At 32.0% G+C, this 19,306-nt stretch overlaps 1 protein-coding gene across 3 annotated transcripts; it reads left to right on the forward strand.

Moving 5' to 3' along the window:
• The first annotated feature begins 2,719 nt into the window (after nucleotides 1-2,719).
• On the forward strand, nucleotides 2,720-18,580 carry LOC110421692 (C2 domain-containing protein / GRAM domain-containing protein). 3 transcript variants are annotated; one of them, XM_021435336.2, is made up of 18 exons: nucleotides 2,720-3,266; nucleotides 5,856-5,906; nucleotides 5,983-6,080; nucleotides 7,345-7,420; nucleotides 8,387-8,518; nucleotides 8,622-8,668; nucleotides 8,873-8,993; nucleotides 9,101-9,217; nucleotides 9,498-9,527; nucleotides 9,679-9,778; nucleotides 12,353-12,459; nucleotides 14,760-14,903; nucleotides 14,988-15,092; nucleotides 15,416-15,562; nucleotides 15,773-15,826; nucleotides 16,871-16,934; nucleotides 17,950-18,011; nucleotides 18,158-18,580. In XM_021435336.2, the coding sequence occupies exons 1-18, from the start codon at nucleotides 3,054-3,056 to the stop codon at nucleotides 18,275-18,277; spliced, it is 1,788 nt and encodes a 595-aa protein (XP_021291011.1). In that variant the 5' UTR covers nucleotides 2,720-3,053; the 3' UTR covers nucleotides 18,278-18,580. The 3 variants fall into 3 exon arrangements, with proteins under 3 accessions (XP_021291011.1, XP_021291012.1, XP_021291014.1); XM_021435337.2 differs by having other exon boundaries at nucleotides 2,722-3,266; nucleotides 8,390-8,518; XM_021435339.2 differs by having other exon boundaries at nucleotides 3,196-3,266; nucleotides 5,837-5,906.
• Nucleotides 18,581-19,306: the final 726 nt, after the last annotated feature.

Consider the following 19,306-nt stretch of genomic DNA (forward strand, 5'->3'; position numbering starts at 1 on the left):
TTTTTAATTATTTATTTTATATCACGTGATATGTTGACATATCATAATTGATGATTATGTGATATGTTGACATATTATAATTGATGATAACGTAACATGCTAATTTCGTATAGTAACATGATCATATGGTATTTCTTACTCTTCACGTTAAAGTTATATTAGTTTTATATAAACATAAAATAATAAGTAGCATTTTGATTAATAAAAATAAGTCAACTATTAGTTATAAAGGCTTAATTGATCCAAAATAAAAATATATAGATTTGATTGAATGTAAGAAAATAACAATAGTTTATTTGAATTTCTTAAAATAGTTTAAAAGTATTTTCGAGCATTATACTTAAATTTTTAACATAATGCTTGAAAAATTTTCTAAACTATTCAAATAAATTTTTATTTTTTATTACATTTCAATCAAATTCATATACTTTTATTTCAAGTCAAATAAATTATAACAAATAGTTGATTACTTGTAATAAATTAAAATATCATTTGTCATTTTTTATTTATATGATGAGAATGTGGTATTGACATGAAAGGTAATAAATATCGCATAACTATGTCACTATACCATATCAATATGTTATGTCATCATCATTGTGACATGTCAACATATCAAATCAATAACATATGATATAAAATAATAAGTAACATTTTGACGAATAATAGTTAATCAATCATTAATTATAAAAATTTATTTAATTTAAAATAAAAATATACAAACTTGACTGAACATAATAAAATAATAAGGACTTACAGTATTTGAATTTAAGTAAATACTTCATGAGTTTTTTCAAATATTATGACAATTTTTTATATATAATATAAATACATAATTAATTTTAAGTTAAAAATAAGAGTTAATCTACTTGTATTATAATTAATTGACTCGTATTAAACACATCTTATAAATCTTATATGAAAATGCATACATTTATTATAACTCAAATACTGAGATGCCAATTAATCTTGTTTTTATATCAAGTTGAAAAGAAAATATTCAATTTGTGTGTTGGTATTCCTAATTCCTTTGTGTATAAAAAAAAAGACTTTTTTTTGTATATTTTGATTAAATACTCAATTTAAGATCTAATTAATTAATATTTATCAAATTCTTAATTCGAGGATTTAAATTTTTATTTCTTTCAAATCATGATGCAACATTTAATTTTATTCATTTTAAAAAATTGATTAAAAAATTAATAATAATTGTTAATAAAATAATTAATTCAATTTTGTAGGCAGTCTATTTTAATTTTATAATACATATTTTTGAGTTAATATATGACGTGAAATTTAATCAAATTTTTATATTTCTAAATTCTCTTCTCTTAGTAAACTTTTTCAAAACCCAAATCAATAAATCAAATGAAAAATGCAAATGAACTAATAGGTAGAATTTTCCAATGTAGACCTCTCTTTTTCTAGTCCAAGTCCAACTCCACCAACCAACCTTATCAGTCAATTAAATGAAAAAGGATAAGGTTATGGCATTGATTGCCATTTCTATATAAAAGATAAACAAGCTTAAGCCTAATTTTGTAGAAAAATGGTAACAAATTGCCAAAGTCTTTCTACTTATTTTAAATTTCTTCAAGCTTATTGTTAAATTGTATTTATAACTTGGAATCAACCACACATACACAGATTCTAGAAATTGTCCACAACTTGTATTTTCTTTTTCTTTTTTATTAGAGCAAACAAAAAACAAGCAAGATTCTTGAAAATTGTCTACATTTTTTATTTTCTTTTGTATAAGAGGTTCAAATTCAAAATATTTTTTTCTTTTTTTATTTTTTATGATAAATTAGTAAAAATAAATTTAAGAAGTTACACCAATTAAAAAAAAACATAATGCTTTAAAAAGTTTTTGAACTATTTAAGAAAAATTAAATAATATTTTATTTTTTATTACGTTTAATTAATTTTTTATATTTTTATTTAAGTCAAATAGATTTTTATTTTTTTTAAAGAAAGAGATTTAAATCCATGTTTTTTAATTAAGAAGATTATATACAAATCAATGAACCAAATGCTTGAGTGTTGGGTCGAACAAACTCTTACGATTAACAATAAACTAACTGACATTAATCTAAACACCGTTTATTATTTTATTATCACATTGTTTTGACATGAAAAATAAAAAAAATTATGTGATCATGTTTTAATATCAAATCACTATCCATTATAATATATTAACATCTCACATTAGCAATATGTATTATAAAATGACAAGTAACTTTTGATTAATAATAATTAGTTAATTATTAATCATAAATATCTATTTACTTAAAAATAAAATCATAAAGATTTGATTGAATTTAATATTAAATAATAATAATTTATTTAAAAATTTTAAAGGTATTATGTCAATTAAATATATTCTTACGTGTACAATTAAATTAAAAGATAATGGAATAAAATAACATACAACAAAAAATTATTTGCCAAATAATAAAAATGATTATCACTATATTATTATTTCCAAAAAAATAAGTATATTATTAATGATTAGAATTTAAAATTATAATTAAATAATAATGATGTAATTAAAAAACAACAATAAAAGAAAAAAAAGTTATTTTCCCTTTATCTAATCCGTTAATTAAAGTCATATCCAGGCTTGTCAACTCCTCCTTTCCATTTCATGCGAAACCTACTTTTCTAGGGGTTATAATTTTCAAATTCACAGATCAAACCTACCCCTTAAACTCACCAAAACCACACGTTAAATAGCCGGACGTATGGCGGAATTAGAAGACAAAGATAAGGGTATTTACATAATTAAGAAACGCAATAACGATTTCTTCAAGGTGTTAAATGCCAAGTCCTTCAACAATTCCAACGGTCTCCATCTTTGACTCTCTCCCTAACATAAAAATGCTTCTTTCCAACTTTTGTTTTTCTGTACAAAGTTACAAATCAAAGAACCCTAACATAAAACCCTTTCAAATCCTAATGAAAATGTTGATTCATTCTTTTGATTAATTTCATAGGAATAGTAATTACGGAAATAAACACAGAATAATAGTTTTAAATAATATAAATATATCATGATTGAAACGGCGGCGGTCGTTGCGGCGTATTTCGTGCCGTCCTGGTGGGAGATCAAAGTGGCGGTGGCGGCGTCGTTGTTCGTGATCGTTTCTTATTGGTTTTTTACATTCCAAGGAGGAGATGGCGGTGGCGGTGGCGGTGGCGGTGGCGGTGATCGATCGCAGCTTCTGGAGAATTCTGTTGATGGAATTCTTGACGATAAAGACAAGGTCAATTCTTTTGACTTTTTATTTTTAAAGAAATTGTGTTGTTTTTTGAGTGGGTTTTGATTTTTTTCTTAATTTTATTTTTTTATGTATTTTTCATGTAAATAATGGCATTGAGTGAAGGCAAATTCGTGTTTTATTATTTTTTTAATGTGTGTTTTCGATGATCATTTTGAATTTTTTTGTTCACTCATTAACAATTGCATCCTTTTGTTTTTGTTATGTTGAACCTTTTTTGGGTAGGTTTTTAGCCTTTTTTTTGTGTGTTACTAATGGCATTGAGTCAACGTCAATTCAGTTATTTCTTAATTTTGTTAGTTTTGGTTTATCATTGAAGTTTTCTGGACTTTTAAATTGGTTAGTAGTTATTGAAATTTTTTTCCTTATCTATCTTAAACTATTCCTTTTTTTAACCCCTTACTGTTATTGATTTCTTTAAGTTCAACTCATGTTCCTTATTTACTGCTAACATTTTCAGTTTTTTTTTGGTTTATTACTAATGGAATATATGATATGTGTGCATTTTTCGAAAAAATAAAAAGGATTTATTTTCTTTGAATTTTTATGGTATTTTTATTAGTCTTGTACCTATTTGTGTGAAATTTTATAGTTGTTTTGAGGCAATTATATAAGATTTTGGATATTGTTCCTTTTTACTTTGTGATGATTAAGGTCTTTGTTTTCTTCTTTTCTTTTTTTTTTGTTAATACCCCCGCCTGATCCCCTTCTTGAGTGATCTTAAGGGCGCACTCCCCTACGTCAGCCTGGTGCACTCAGGATTTACTCTTAGAGTGCTTCCTAGAAAGATCAAACCCTAGTTGACAAGAAAAGGAGGCTTCTCTCCTTACCAACTTGAGTAAACCATATGGGTAGGTCTTTGGTGATCAATAGGAGGTCCATCTTTGTTGTTCCATATGATTGTTGGTAGGAAAGCTTTTAGGTTGTTTTTGACATATAGTATACATACATATTGTTTAAAGTTGGTTTCTAGATGTTATGTTTATGCGGTTTAAAAATTTGGTGGCAATGAGAACACCGATTCATGCCATTTTATTCGGTTCTCACGCTTTAGGTAATTGTTCTTGGCATTGAGGGCTGGGATGATCAGAGTTTTGATGGATTTGTTTGGATGTTATTAATTTTGGAAATAAAAGGAATCATATATGTTTTTGGGTGGAGAAAGTATTCAGATTTTGACAGTAGAACTTTGATTGCCTAATTAGACCGAGTCAGTTTGGTTGATCTAACTTTTACCAGCTGACAGTAAATGAACAGAATTACATCGATTGTTGGTATCTTGCTGGAATATCAGATGTAGGATGTCTCTATTTATAAATAATTAATTCTAAGCATTTGATGCTAATATAGTATATATTTGGGATAAGGTCGACTTTTACTACTCTACTTAAAGTGATGGGCTAAATTTACCACCCACCTTTGAATGTGTGCAATTTCAACTCCGTACTTTTAATTTGGTTCAAATATGGTAAAAGGTTAACAGTAAAAGGAATATTTTATGGAGAATTAAAGGAATATATTGTGGAATATTCTTTTACTTTTATTTTGACCATTTTGCACCAATTTAAAAGTACTATGTCAGAATTGAACCAATGCAAAGATGGATTCTAATTTGTTTTATCATCTTAAGTAGAGTGGTAAATTTGATCTTTGTCCCTATAATTTTTATTTTTGGTTATCACATAATTCTATTTGATTCATAGATGAGAAGAATAATGAAAGTTTTGATGTAATGATTAACCACAGGGAGAAGAAATACACATATTTTGTGGTCTATATTCTTTTGCTGACTGAAACTTTCTGGTGACTATATGTTGATTTAAGTTGTTGTCTGGTTGGTTATGGGAATAAAAGTACTGTCAAAATAATAATGTCCTGCTTCTAAACCCTTTTCCAGTGCAGAGATAGACATTGTTAACTTTTTATTTGATTTTTTGAATTTTTGTTTTTTTCTGGTGGCGAGTGGAAGGATGGTCAATCTAACATTTATGCTGATGTGGGATATGGTTTTAAATAGAGTACAATGGTGCAATATGATATCTATAGAGACCGTACATAGTGGAAAATTGCTTAGTTTCTTCTTGTTATGTTGGCTATTATTTATTGCTGGTAAAATGTGCAAGAGGATGGGATATTGATGTTTGTTGGAGTTTCCTCTGATGAAGACCTAAACAATCTCTCTTCTTGGTACACATACTTTTTGGTTTATTTGAGCTTGTTGTTTCATGGTTCAAAAACTAAAACCATATTAATGTTCTACTCTAAATTTAAGTGAGTGACTGGAAGAATTTGTTGTCAGAATAAGGAAAAGCAAATATACATATTACTATTTAAATTTCTCTTGAATATACAACATCTGGATTCAAATATCTTAAACTAGTCTTTGTGAGTGAGATTATGTAATTTTATTTGGTTTTGGTAGTAACGAACAGTGTATAGCTGTTTAAGTAAATGCTGTCTGTAAATTCAAACATTTTGAATCTAATTATATTGTAGTACACAATGTTGTGTGCTGCTCTTTTCATGGAGTAATATTTCACTTCTTTGACATGCAGTTGTGCACTTATTTTGTAGATGGTCCAGTTGAAAGGAGATCTTCAGGCCAATTCTGCATATCTCATCAAGGTACTTTAGGATTTTATTTCATGCAATGAGTCTTGTTTTGAATTTAAAATGTGATGGCTGTTGCTCTCTATTTCAGGTGGAATTGTTGGCTGCTAAGAATCTCATTGGTGCAAACTTGAATGGCACGTCAGATCCTTATGCTATCATTACTTGTGGTTCTGAAAAGAGATTTAGGTTAGTTGATTTTTTCATTTTCAGTGCGAGCTTCTGAAGCTTTATGGATTTGCTAACTCTTTTAGCAATATTTGTTATCTAAGATTTAGTTTTAATGATTATAAGTAAGCTATAGAAGTAGCATTCAGGGGAAACACTGATGAGGAAAAGCAACATTTTTGCTTGCATTATAATAACACAGCACCTTTTTTTGTCCTGATTATCGTCATTATCATCATCACCCCTTGTACTTTGGTTTATTTTGGGTTTAGAGTGTTTATGCTTACCGCTCACCAATTATTTGATCATAAGGTTTTTTTTTTTTTAATTAATTTTTATCTTTACTATTCAGTATTTTTGTTTGTTCAAGCTTTTAAGGTATATGGTTGCATTTGTTGTTCTTTAGGGGAAATGTCAGGGTAGTGCCTTCTGTATTTAAGGTTACCTTCATAAAGGTAAATACATAGAAAATGTTCTGGGGATTTTAACTTTTATATCATACAGGCTCATGATTATTCTTTCAAATTGTGGTGCTTTTATGTTTGTAATGTTTATTTAGATTTTGCATGTGTGGTAGGTTGTCAATACATAATATGTGTAATTTCTAGGGCTTTTAGTAAGTGATATTCCATAGCACCAATTTTACTTGCACATTACATGATTACTGCTTTAGGAATTCTTGAAAATGCATATATAATATTTATTCATAAATGACAATGTTGATCTTTAAACAAAAAACAAAGTGGAGGGCAGTAATTGACAATAGTTCACATTTGGGAACAACTCCTTAGCGTTTTTGCATTATACATGCATGCATGATTTGCCTTGGTCATATTGGTTGATGAAATTTCAACTGTGGGGCATGGAAATTCTTTGGAAATCTGTAGGCTTAAGAACAAAGATGTGGAATTCATACAAAGTAAAACTAGTGAAAGAGTTAAAGCTGATGGACAAAGGATGGCGTTGTTTTTGTTGTTCGGATCCATTGGTCAAAAGGACTCTGATATTGATAATATTGTATCATAGATGTTAAGATGAACTGAAGTAACTGTAAATGTGATTAATGTATGAACCTCATATTAGTGATGATATATAGTTGAACAGGATAATCATTCCAGTTCTTTTCCACCATGCTGTATCTGGAGAAGTCATAAATGGCCAGATATACACCTTCATTCTTGTGCTTAAGTCCTCTATTTTTTTTTTGAAGCACTTAAGCAATGCAGAATTAATGTACATCTATTTGTGTCACATTTCTTAAAATTTACTTGTGTTCCTGTTGCAGTTCAATGGTCCCTGGTTCAAGAAACCCCATGTGGGGAGAGGGGTTCAATTTCTCCGTAGACGAGCTTCCTGTTCAGGTATTTCATCATAATTTGTTATTGTTAGAGACAGGAATTTGGACATTTTTCAGTGTGTTTTTTGTGAAACATGTGTGCTCCATATCACTCGGTAGATCCAGTTTAACTGCATGTGCCTTCAACTTAAATCAAAATATTTTATCACCAGCAATTAGCATTATCATATTCTTCATGCATTGGATGTACATTTTATCGTTATTTTTGAGGCAAATGGTGACAGTGTTTTTGGACTGCCAGATGCATAGCAGCTTCTGAAGTATGTTTTTAACCTATAGATGTATGATGGATTGAATAACTTTTTTTAAGTGTGGAGAGAGACTTAAGGCATTATTAAAATTTTAAAAAAAATGCAATTTTTCATTTTTTTAAGATTATCTGATATGCATCTCATGAGGGAGCTCGTGTGCCCAGTCTCGTACTGGTGATGACATACCAGGTCTCTTTTATTATTTTGTGTTTCTGTACATGTAACAACCTTTTATAACTTTTCATTTCTGTCTTGGTAAAGCTTTTACAAATTTTAATACAAAATGAATATCAGCCGCGCTCCAGAATAAATTGTTCAAAATTTTTTCAGAACGATTTATGCTTTAGAGAAGCTATTTTCTGTTGCACTTATACTTAGATCCCTGGCTGTACTAATTTTACATTCACTTGTTTCTACCAAGTTGCTGCTGCAAATTGTTATTACAGCTTTGCTGTTTAAAGCCGTGCAACGTGCATGTTATGTTTATAAAAATATATCTGTCAGTATTCCTCTCCTAATTCCATTGTGATCAAGGGAAACTTTATTTTATGGCAATTTGAGCAGTGGGATGGATAATTATATGAAAAAAAAGTGAGATAGAGTAACAAAATGAAGGATGCGTTTTTAAAAGTTAAATACATAAAGACACCCCCATTAACAGTCCTTTTTATTTTCCAGTGAGGCATGGTTTATCTAACAGAATTCTTTTGACTCCCTAGCAGATAAATGTAACAATATATGACTGGGATATAATTTGGAAGAGTGCAGTTCTTGGTTCTGTAACTGTTCCAGTTGAATGTGAAGGTCAAAGTACCGCAGTATGGCATAAGTTAGATAGCCCATCTGGACAGGTAATCTTTTCTTCCTAAGTTCTGTATTTATCTTGTTTCTGTTGCTCCTTTACCTTTTTTTTACTCCTTATAAAGATCAATAAAAGGATTTACTGTTTTTCAGGTTTGTCTACATATTAAAACAATAAAACTCCCTGTGAATTCTTCCAGGTATAAATTGGAGCTTTAATTGTGTGTGTGTGTTTGTGTGGTGTGTGTGTATGTATATATATGTTTCCACTCAAAATGAAAAAAACTGTGTTTAGTTACCGCTATTTTTTTTTCCCGTGTTGGCCCTGCTTAATGACAACACTGGTGGAATTATGTTGATTATCTATATATGTCGTTGAATAGTTTGAAAGCTTCTACTGTTAGGGGTATAAATGGATTTGCTGGAGCTAATACTCGAAGAAGGATTATAGATAAGCAAGGGCCTACGGTGGTTCATCAAAAGCCAGGGCCTTTACAGACGATATTTAACCTCCTTCCAGATGAGGTAAGTCTCATAAATTGTATTTCTTATGGTTAGAGTAATGAACAGGAGTTGGCAATCCTTTTTCATCACTTCGAGCTGCAGGTTAATTAACAGAAAATTTCTTTCAGGTTGTAGAGCATAGTTATTCATGCGCACTTGAAAGGTCATTCTTGTACCATGGTCGTATGTATGTCTCTGCATGGCACATTTGTTTCCATTCTAATGTGTTCTCCAAGCAAATGAAGGTTAGCTTGTCATTTTGGTGCACCACTTACCAAGGTTTAGCCTATTAGATTTGACAGCCTCTTCATAAGATATGCTGAAATTAATGGTGAGAATGCAGGAGACATGGATACTTTTCCACATAACCATCTTGTCCTCCTCCTTCTTTAAAGGGTAAAATGATTAAACTAATTAAAAAGATAGTATGAGAAATTGGATAGATTTGACACCTTCTATGGTATTATAGACTGAAATGATATGTTCAGTGTTTCAAATCCTTAACAAATTTTGTTTTCACAACAGGTGGTAATACCATTTGGGGATATAGATGAGGTATACTTTGTTCTTCTTCTGATCAGTGCTTCTTAAAGTTAGTTTCCTGACATAAAAAAGAATTATTATAAATGCTTACATGCATTTTCTCGACCATTTTGGAGATAATTTTGAATTTTTTTTGCTTATAATTTTCATTTGGTTTATGCAGATTCGTAGGAGTCAGCATGCATTCATTAATCCTGCAATAACAATTATTCTTCGGATGGGTGCTGGTGGGCATGGTGTACCTCCATTAGGGAGCCCTGATGGTTAGTGACTAAATTCTTTATTATAAATCCTTGAAAGCTTTGAGGGACTTATAATTTTTAAGATTTTTTAAAAAAGGAGCATTATACCACAGGCTTGATTTTTAACCATCAACATGATACAAAAGTCATTCATCAAATTATTGTTTATATTTTATCCCCCGCTTTGGTGTGATTTATTGATGTCAGGTTGAGTTTACCAAATGTGAGGTTTTCGCTGGCTTTTGGGGAATATTTTTTGGCCAATTTACTAGCATTTAGTTGATTTGCATTTTTATATTGGGGTTGTCTCCTTTTTTTGATTGAACTGTACTCAGAGTTTACACTTAATTGAGCTCAAGTAAATTTTATTGGGGGAAATTTTCTTGTTTTGATAGGTTAATTCTTAGATGCATTTTGTTTCATAAGGTTTTTCTCCTTAATTAATGGGCTGAAAGGGTTCTTCACTATGGAAACAAGAATATATTTGTTGAACAGAGGAGAAGAGAGAAAAGGCTCTAGACATGCTTCGCTTTTCAAAACTACAGAACTAAATCTGGCACCATCATCAATGTTGGTTCTTCTTCTGTTGCAGAGGGGATGAAGTTCATTTGATGCATATGACTTAGTGACTGCTCAACAGCTAAGCATATGTGTTTCTTATGTGTCTTCATTCTCCTGCTACCAGAATAATAGGAAGTAATGCTATGGCATGTCAAGCATAGGGAAATAACTTCGCATCTACTCACCCTGGTGGCTATTATTTCTAAAAACCATAATAGATGACATCATTGACTATACTGCTGTACTTTTCAGTTCTCTTCAGTGGCTTTATTTTACATTTTCTGGAATAACAAGTGAGAGGATGCAAAATTTTGCGAGGTCAAAAAAATAGAAGCCAAATTGCAGACAAATATGCTGAGGGAGAAAAGGATATTTGTTTTACTTTATAAGAACTCTAAGGAGTAGAGAACATTTTAATCATGAAGTAAAATGTCTTGATGTTTTGCAGTTAAGAAAGAAGGCATTAGTGTGTGGGTCCTGTGCATACAACAAAATGTGGGCTAAAGAGTTTTGTACATATCCTTCAGTTTGTTCAACTAATAACTGTTAAGTGGTGTTATCAACATTGTCTCAATTTAGAGTCTGTTGTGGCCTTATATTTAGGTTGGATCTCTCCACCTGTTGCCAATTGATTTTAGGTTGGATGTTTAACATAAACCACCTTCTAATTGTTTAAGCTCTGTGGACTTTGTCTTTCAACCATGGTAATTTAGTTATGCATCTCGTGTACCTGTTATTTTTGACACACCCTCGGGCTCACTGGACCATGATTCTTTGATGTCCCTGGCTTTTGGGATGATTGAATCTGATGAAAAATATATCATGTCAAAAGCAATTCTGAATTATGAAGGTGAGTGTGTTACAACATGGAATGATTGAATTTGTATCAGCTGAGTTTGTTACCTTCTGGCTCCTCTGGTCACTTACAAAGCTCATATACTTAGGAGTGGGTTATGTTTCTATCATACAATTATATTTGATACAGTCCTGTTTTTTTAATGTATTGGCATTTAGAGATGTTTCATGTGTTTCTGAAATTTCATCTGTTATTTATTCCTGAGTCTTTTCTCATATTTAGTGCTTATAGTTTAACCTAATTTTATATTAGGTCTACATTTGTCAGCACTAATATTTTTCTCTTCCTATTTGGATTCTAATCACAATCTTTGATCCTTTTTTTTTCGATCGACCACAATTTTGATCCTGATTTTTAGTATTTCTTTTTTAGCTTCTAAATAATGATGAACCATGAATATAGGAATCTCTAGATCTGAGTGGCAAGAAGCTTCTAAACTGTTTCTCGTTCAGTTAGAACTTTGATTACATTCAAGGTTTATGTTTATCATGAAATGTCATACTTTCCCTCTGCTTTCTATCTCTTGTTCCAAGGACTTTTTTATGTGGCTAGTTGTTTGGCACAATACTTCAGAAATGCTGCTTTTTTTCCTGCCTTTGCTGCAAGTTTGTGTACCACTTCAGCTCTACATGCCAATATCCAGTCTCTCTGTGCTGACAATCTCTTGATATAATTGTTGTAGTGCTGTAAAAGGGTTTGTCTACTTTGGGATGGTTTGTTAGCACATGAAAAAAACTTAAATGTGGTTAAAAGATACTACTGCTGAATCAAAAGAACAACATTTTTTTTTGCTTATTATTCCTTATATATTTATCTAATTTTGATGGTTGTTTTGCATTTTGTGCTCAACATTATTTTTGAGAATAAGAAAAAAAAAATCCTTTTTTTTCTGTTTTTGGTTTCATTAAAGAAAATGCTCTGATATTTCATTCTGCTTTATCATTTAAAATTATACATACTTTGTTATGTCCATTTTTAGAGATTGATATCTTACACACTAGGTTTTTTTTCCTTCCCCTATCTAGTTATGCATTCAGAGGTCTTTTCCTTTAAAGATCAAATTTAGTTCATTACATTGAGAGGAAGAATCCCATTTTGCAAGAGTGAGATTCTGGTTTTATCATGAATTGAGTGAAGGTGTGTTTATGTCGGTGTTATTTTTCTTTGGCCGATTTCAGGTAGAGTCAGGTATAAATTTGCATCATTTTGGAACAGGAACCATGCATTAAGAGCATTACAGCGTGCAGCCAACAACTACCATGCAATGCTGGAAGCTGAGAAAAAGGTTTTTTGCTTCTGCTCTGTGAATTATTCTTTTATTCTTTTGTTTTATAGTTAATTTTTGCTGAACTTTAGTTTTGATCATCTCATAATTATTTGATATGGCAAGAAACATAACTTTTCCTGTCATATCTAAAAGAGCTAAATTTTTAGCTGAAAGCTTTTCATACTGCCCAGACAGGGGGCATTTGATAATCATTTAGTATTGAAACAATCTTATCCACATTTTTTTCTGCATCTAATGAGAGAGAGAGAGAGAGGTGGGAGGTGGGGGAGGGGTGGGTGGTGAATTTACTTGCCAATGGACTTTGAATAAGACATATGTACATACTTCTTTCTGTAATAGGTAACTTGATTGAACATTGGGTGAAAACTGATGAGTTGTGCATGGGAGTTGGAGAGAGAGAGAGAGAGAGAGAGAGAGAGAGAGAGACGGGGTGGGGGGGGGGGGGTGGGGAAAGAATTTAATTGCCAATGGACTTTGAAGAAGCTGTATGTACATACTTCTTTCTGTAATAGGTAACTTGATTGAACATTGGGTGAAAACTGATGAGTTGTGCATAGGAGTTGGAGAGAGAGAGAGAGAAGGGGGGGGGGGGGGGGTGTGGAATTTAATTCCAATGGACTTTGAAGAAGCCATATGTACATACTTTTTTCTGTAATAGGTAACTTGATTGAACATTGGGTGAAAACTGATGAGTTGTGCATGAGAGTGATAGGAGTTGGAGAGGAGAATTTCGCAATACTCTGGGAGATTAAGGAACGTGGTAAAGAAGATAGGAGATAGGAAAATGTTGGTGTAGGATTAAGTTATTTATAGGCTAAGGAGTAGGGAAATGCTGGATAGAACAGTGAGGAATAGGAAATAGAACATGTTGGGAATATGTTGCTTCTGGAGAGGTTATAAGGCTGAATGATAAATAGAAGTCCATCACTGAATGTAGTATACTGTTTTGGGGGTAGTGTCCCAACTACTAAGATGCCTCGATGATGTTTTTCAACTACTCCGGAATACAAGTTTATATGGTTGGATCAATAAGAATGTGATGGGTGAATTTATTTGGTTGTGTATGCAAATATAACTATAGAGAGAGAGAATTTAATTGCCAATTAACTTTGAAGAAGCCATATTTATGTACTTCTTTCTGTGATAGGTAACTTGATTGAACATTGGGTGGAAACTGATTAGTTGTGCATGAGAGTGATAGCAGTTGGAGAGGAGAACTGGGTAATGCTCTGGGAGCTCAAGGAAGGTGGTAAAGGAGATAGAAGATAGGAAAATTTTAAGTGTAGTATTAAGTTATTTATAGGCTAATGAGTAGGGAAATGCTGGATAGAAAAGTGAGGAACAGGAAATAGCACATGTTTGGAATATGTAGCTTCTGGAGAGATATTATAAAAGTTGAATGGTAAATAGAAGTCCATAACTGAATGATTTAGTATCCTGTTTAGGGGGCACTGTCCCAACCAATAAGATGCCTCGATGATAACAGTGAGGAATAGGAAATAGCACATGTTTGGAATATGTAACTTCTGGAGAGATATTATAAAAGCTGAATGGTAAATAGAATTCCATAACTGAATGATTTAGTATACCGTTTAGGGGGCAGTGTCCCGACCGATAAGATGCCTCAATGATGTGTTTCAACTACTCAGGAATACAAGTTTATAGGGTTGGATCAATGAGAATGTGGTGGGTGAATTTATTTGGTTGTGTATGCAAATATAACTGAAGCTCCCTTAGTTGTTTTTTGGGTACTTGCTTTTGTGCCCACAAATGTTTCTTTAAAGTAAAAGCAAGAGAAATAATATAAGAATGTAAAGTAAAACTATGTGAACATTTGAAGATTTTGAACTTTAAGGAACTCTAAAAGAATTGCTGAATTTTATCAAATGGGTTTAACTAATAATTTTTGGTTGAATTGGTTTATCCTGACTGCAATTTATTCATGGAGGATCAACAGAGAAAGATCCTTTCTGGTGTGGTGCATGCCAATTTGTAATGGAGACCGTTGTTAATTTGTTTGAAGTAATGTTAACCTTTTTTCTTTTTCTTACTTAATATATATGTTGGATTGTCTTCTTCAAAGTACTGCATTATTTAGCAAACATAAAATGTTGTGTGGATAATAGTTAATGATGTGTATACAGCTAGGAGAAAAAGGACAGTTTTTCATCCTTAAAAATGCTTTCGGTTCTGGTCTCTGTCCTTGTTTGCTTATATTTATGCTTTATTTTTTTTCCCTCTGAACTGATTGATTAAATGAAGCAATTTTTTATTTGATTTATTTTGCTGGTATGCAGGAGAGAGCTGAATCAGCATTGCGTGCACACAGTAGCTCAATTAGAGGTAGTAAAGGGCAAGCTAAGGCTTCTGAAGATAATGCATCTAAAACTGAAAAAGTACAAGCTTTTATCAAAGAAGAGGCTCTTTCTGGTATCTACAATGTATGCATCATCCCTTTCCCTGTCTTTGTGGGTTTCATTGTGTTGTTAGTTGGTATATATATGATTCATGCATGTTTCTTGCAGGATGTATTTCCATGCACAGCTGAGCAGTTCTTTAATTTATTATTGAGTGATGGCTCTAGTTTCACAAATGAGTATCGTTCAGCCCGGAAGGATACAAATCTTAATGTAAGCCTAAGATCATTTTAGTATTCCTTTAGGCTTATGCCATTCTATTAAATATTCCTTTGGTGCATTTTATGCTGATATTTTACGTCTTAAAGCATTTTTATTGCTTTGTAAAATATGATTGTTGAGTTCTAACTGGTAACCAGATAGAAAAGCACTGAAAAAAGTAATAAGTTTTACTTGCTTTAACATCTCCAAAATTTTGGATGGTATGAATTTGACCTCTTTTTCCTCATAGAAATTAGTGGTAATCTTTCCAGGAAATTTTCCTTCCTAGTTGGATGAATTGAAAGTTTGTACTCACTCTCCTATGCTACTTTCAGATGGGACAGTGGCATGCTGCAGATGAATATGATGGTCAAGTGAGAGAGATTACATTCAGATCCCTTTGTAACAGTCCCATGTGCCCTCCAGACACTGCCATGACAGAGTATCAGCATTCTGTTTTATCATCAGATAACAAAAAGCTTGTATGACTTCTTTTCTTATCAGTTCTGTCAATTCTTATTTAACAGTAACATTGGTAGTTTTTACCTTTATTTTAGTAAACTTAAGTTGTCTCACTTTCTTAGTCAAAAAAGTCATCTTCTTGTGATATACCGGCCTAATTTTTCATTTTATTGTATTTTTTTTGTTTGTTTTATTTAATAAATTTAGTCAATTTTCTCTCTTCTTTGTAGGTTTTTGAAACTGTGCAACAGGCACATGATGTTCCATTTGGCTCCTACTTTGAGGTATGTATTAGTTGGACATCTTGCTTCTGGGTTTCAAATTTATTGTTATAGATCCCACAGACACTTTGGCGTGCACAGGTTCCTTGTAGTATTCTCAGTGGCTCTGCAATCAATATTGTGCTTCCACTCCAATAAATAATTTAATTAACCTCTGACCCCAATAAACATCACATATTTTATGGATGGTTTTCTACGACAACATCCTCCGTTTGTTGTCCTATAATTTTAGGAAAAGAAATTGATGTTTCAAACTCATAGGAACACCTTAACTCAACCCTTTTACTGAAATCATGGCTACTACTATTCCATTTTGTATCTCTACCAACAATGATCAGTGCTGCATTCATAACCAATGTTAGAATTATGGATGCTCATTATTTCAGCTGTTCCAAATGTACAGCCCAAAACATATTATCACCTAGTCCAAGTAAGAGAGAAATTGCAGCTCACATTGTTGCACAAGGCAAACTCCATTTGCAAACTGCCACATTAGTCTGCTTGCTGGCATTGGTTGCATGTGTATGTTCATCAGCTTACTGTATACCACCCTCACTGCTGTTGATCATAATCTGCTACCTATTCTAGCCTTGCCTTTTATTCTCCAGCTGATATAAAAGCAGGGAATAAATGAAGGCGAACGAAAGGACAAAGGTTCTCCGATGCACTACATGTGCTATAGCCTGTTGTAGTCTTAGATATTCAGATGAGGGCCAGATCTGTCACATGCAACTGGAACTATTTTGCAGGTTAACTGGTCACATTCTTGCCAACAGCAATAGAGTGATATGCTGGATATAGTGTTGATGGTTTATATGCTTGGGTATATATTGTGATGTGCTGGATATGCCATTATGGTATGAACAATTTGGTGTTTTAGGAAATTTGTGCTTTCAGTTCAACAGTTCTAACTTCCTAGGACGACCTATTTATTTATTTACTTGTGTGTGTGTGTGTGTGTGTGTGTTTATATGTCTCATGTTTTTGTGCTGTTCATCTTTTAGCTTCTAGATTATTTGTGACATCATTTTATTTCTGCTGCATCAGGTTCATTGTCGGTGGTGTGCAGAGACCAATGGTGAAAATTCATCTGTTCTAGATATAAAAGTGGGTAAGTTTTGGGTTGGCTTTTATCTCTTGACATTTTTTTTCCAGTGCATATGGAGATCCATTGGTTCTTGAGCCACACAATGGGAGGTAGCCCTCTCTCACTCAAAAACCCACCCTTCCATTGCATGATTCAACTTGAGACCTCAAGTTGGTGTCTCAAGTTCTAACTGCTGGGATATCCTCATGGAGGCATCTCTTGATGACTTTTTCCATGCTTTAGTTCTGTTCCTGATAAAACATTTATGAGAGATGGTCTTTTAATCTTGTTTTACTACAACAAAGATGAAGAATGAAAAAGAAAAGAACTTACGTCCCTTGCATGGTTTTCGATTATACTAACATATGATGTTTAGCTCCTGGTGCTAATACATTGAGATTTATGCTGCATTTATTGTATGTCATGAACATAGAATAATTAACGTGTAAATGCATTGTGATTTTCTCTTACTTGTTAGAATGACCACCAACAGGCAGCCTTTATGTTGGGTCAGGGTCTGGCTTGGTTTGTTGGCTTTTAAGGTCAATATAGGTTGAGCTTAGTTGGGTTTCAGTTATGTTCTACATTTAACTCTATGAGCAGATAGAAATCAGTTTGGGCATTGTCAAATTTTATTTAAGGGCATTTTTCCGTCAAGCTATTTCAAGTCAGCGACATTACAGATTCAGTTGCCATTAGGTTCGTGCCAAGTTGAGTTGGGTTTGGGCAGGTTCGGTTAGCCCAGTCAGGTTATGTTTTACCACCTCTAATCAGTAACCTTACCACCCTTTTCATTGTTAGGCAATACGTCAGGAATACTAAAGGCAGGTACATAGTTCTTGTCTAAATATAGGTTTTGAAATTTGAATACATGATCTCATGCCTTCTACTCCCCTAATTATTTTTGTCTTAGGTTGGTTAGGTTGACTCTCCAAAGTCCAAATACAATCCTCATTAAAGCATCGTAGTTCAAAGCATTAAATATTTTCTTAATCTGGAAGTTGATGGATTAGACTAAGGGGTGTTTCAATTTTTACAGGTGCACATTTTAAGAAATGGTGTGTGATGCAATCGAAAATTAGGGCAGGGGCTATCAATGAGGTTGGTACTGCAGCAGTTGAACAATGGTCCTCACTGATCATAATTATGAATTCCATTCTTCAAAAGCTTTTAGCTTTTTTTCTTTCGTAAACTAGCCTCAAATTTTGAATAGGTTGAATTTAATATTATACCGTCTTTCCATGTAGTACAAGAAAGAGGTGGAGTTGATGTTGGATGTTGCGCGCTCATATATCAAGTCGCATACTGCCAGTGGTGAGACCAATAACTCCTCATCCTTACCCTCAGTTAGTCAAGAGATCAGCTAGCAGCAACAGCTCCTTAAACTAGGGTAATCAAATTCCCCTTGATTTTATTGTATAATTTGTTTTCTTTTCTTTTTCTCAATATATGGAATGTAATCTTCATACGTAGAGCTACCAGGGTTTTTTGCAATGTCCTAGGCATTAAATCTTCTTGTATAATATAGCCTAACCCGGTCTCCTGTGGAAGGGCCTGTTATTGTAATGCATTTTTCCATGTAATGGCAACCTTAATATTTCATTGCATGGGCACATTCAACGAATATCTTAATTTATATGTAAATAAAAGTACATGATTTCGCTGTGAAATCCTTGATGTTTGCATTTGATTGGCTTGATTCCACTCTGGTATTAACATGGTTTAGTCCTGTACCTTTGGTTAATTTATTTGGTTCAAGCACTCTTCAACAACTGAGATTTCAAGTCCAACATCCTATTTCTTTCAAATATATTTAAACGGTTGAGTCAGCACATCAACTTAAGGCTCTCTTATTTATTTATTTTTGTAATTTTTACTACTTGCTAACTGTTGATGGTTTCATATTTTTTAAAAAATTTGCAGGAAATATTTTTTACTTGGACCGTTATAATACTTCCAATAAAAACATACTTTGTTTGTTAAATTATGCTCAATTAATTACATTTTTAATAGCCCGTATTGCTATTCTAAACAAAAACATATATATAATTAAAACTAAAATCAAATAATTATCAATGAATTATAAAAGTTAAAGATTTAAATAATTTTTCAAATTATATCAAGTAAGTCAATTTAATCTTTATATTTTTATTACGTTCAAATAAGTCTCTAAATTTTTATTTTGAAACAAATAAGTCTCTCTCAAATAATGTGACATATGGATGTATTATTTTGATGATATCAATATCATATGACAAATGATGTAACATAAAAAATTATTAATTAAGAAATGAGTTTTTTCTTTTTATCTATTCAAATGTTTAAAAATTATTAGTTAAGAATTTAAAACAAAAAATTTAAAAAAAAATTAATTGCTTCAATGTTTGTTAACTGAT

The sequence above is a fragment of the Theobroma umbraticum genome, unplaced genomic scaffold (genome assembly GCF_002168275.2).
Source record: "Theobroma umbraticum cultivar Fairchild unplaced genomic scaffold, ASM216827v3 scaffold_130.0, whole genome shotgun sequence".
NCBI classification, from domain to species: Eukaryota; Viridiplantae; Streptophyta; class Magnoliopsida; order Malvales; family Malvaceae; genus Theobroma; species Theobroma umbraticum.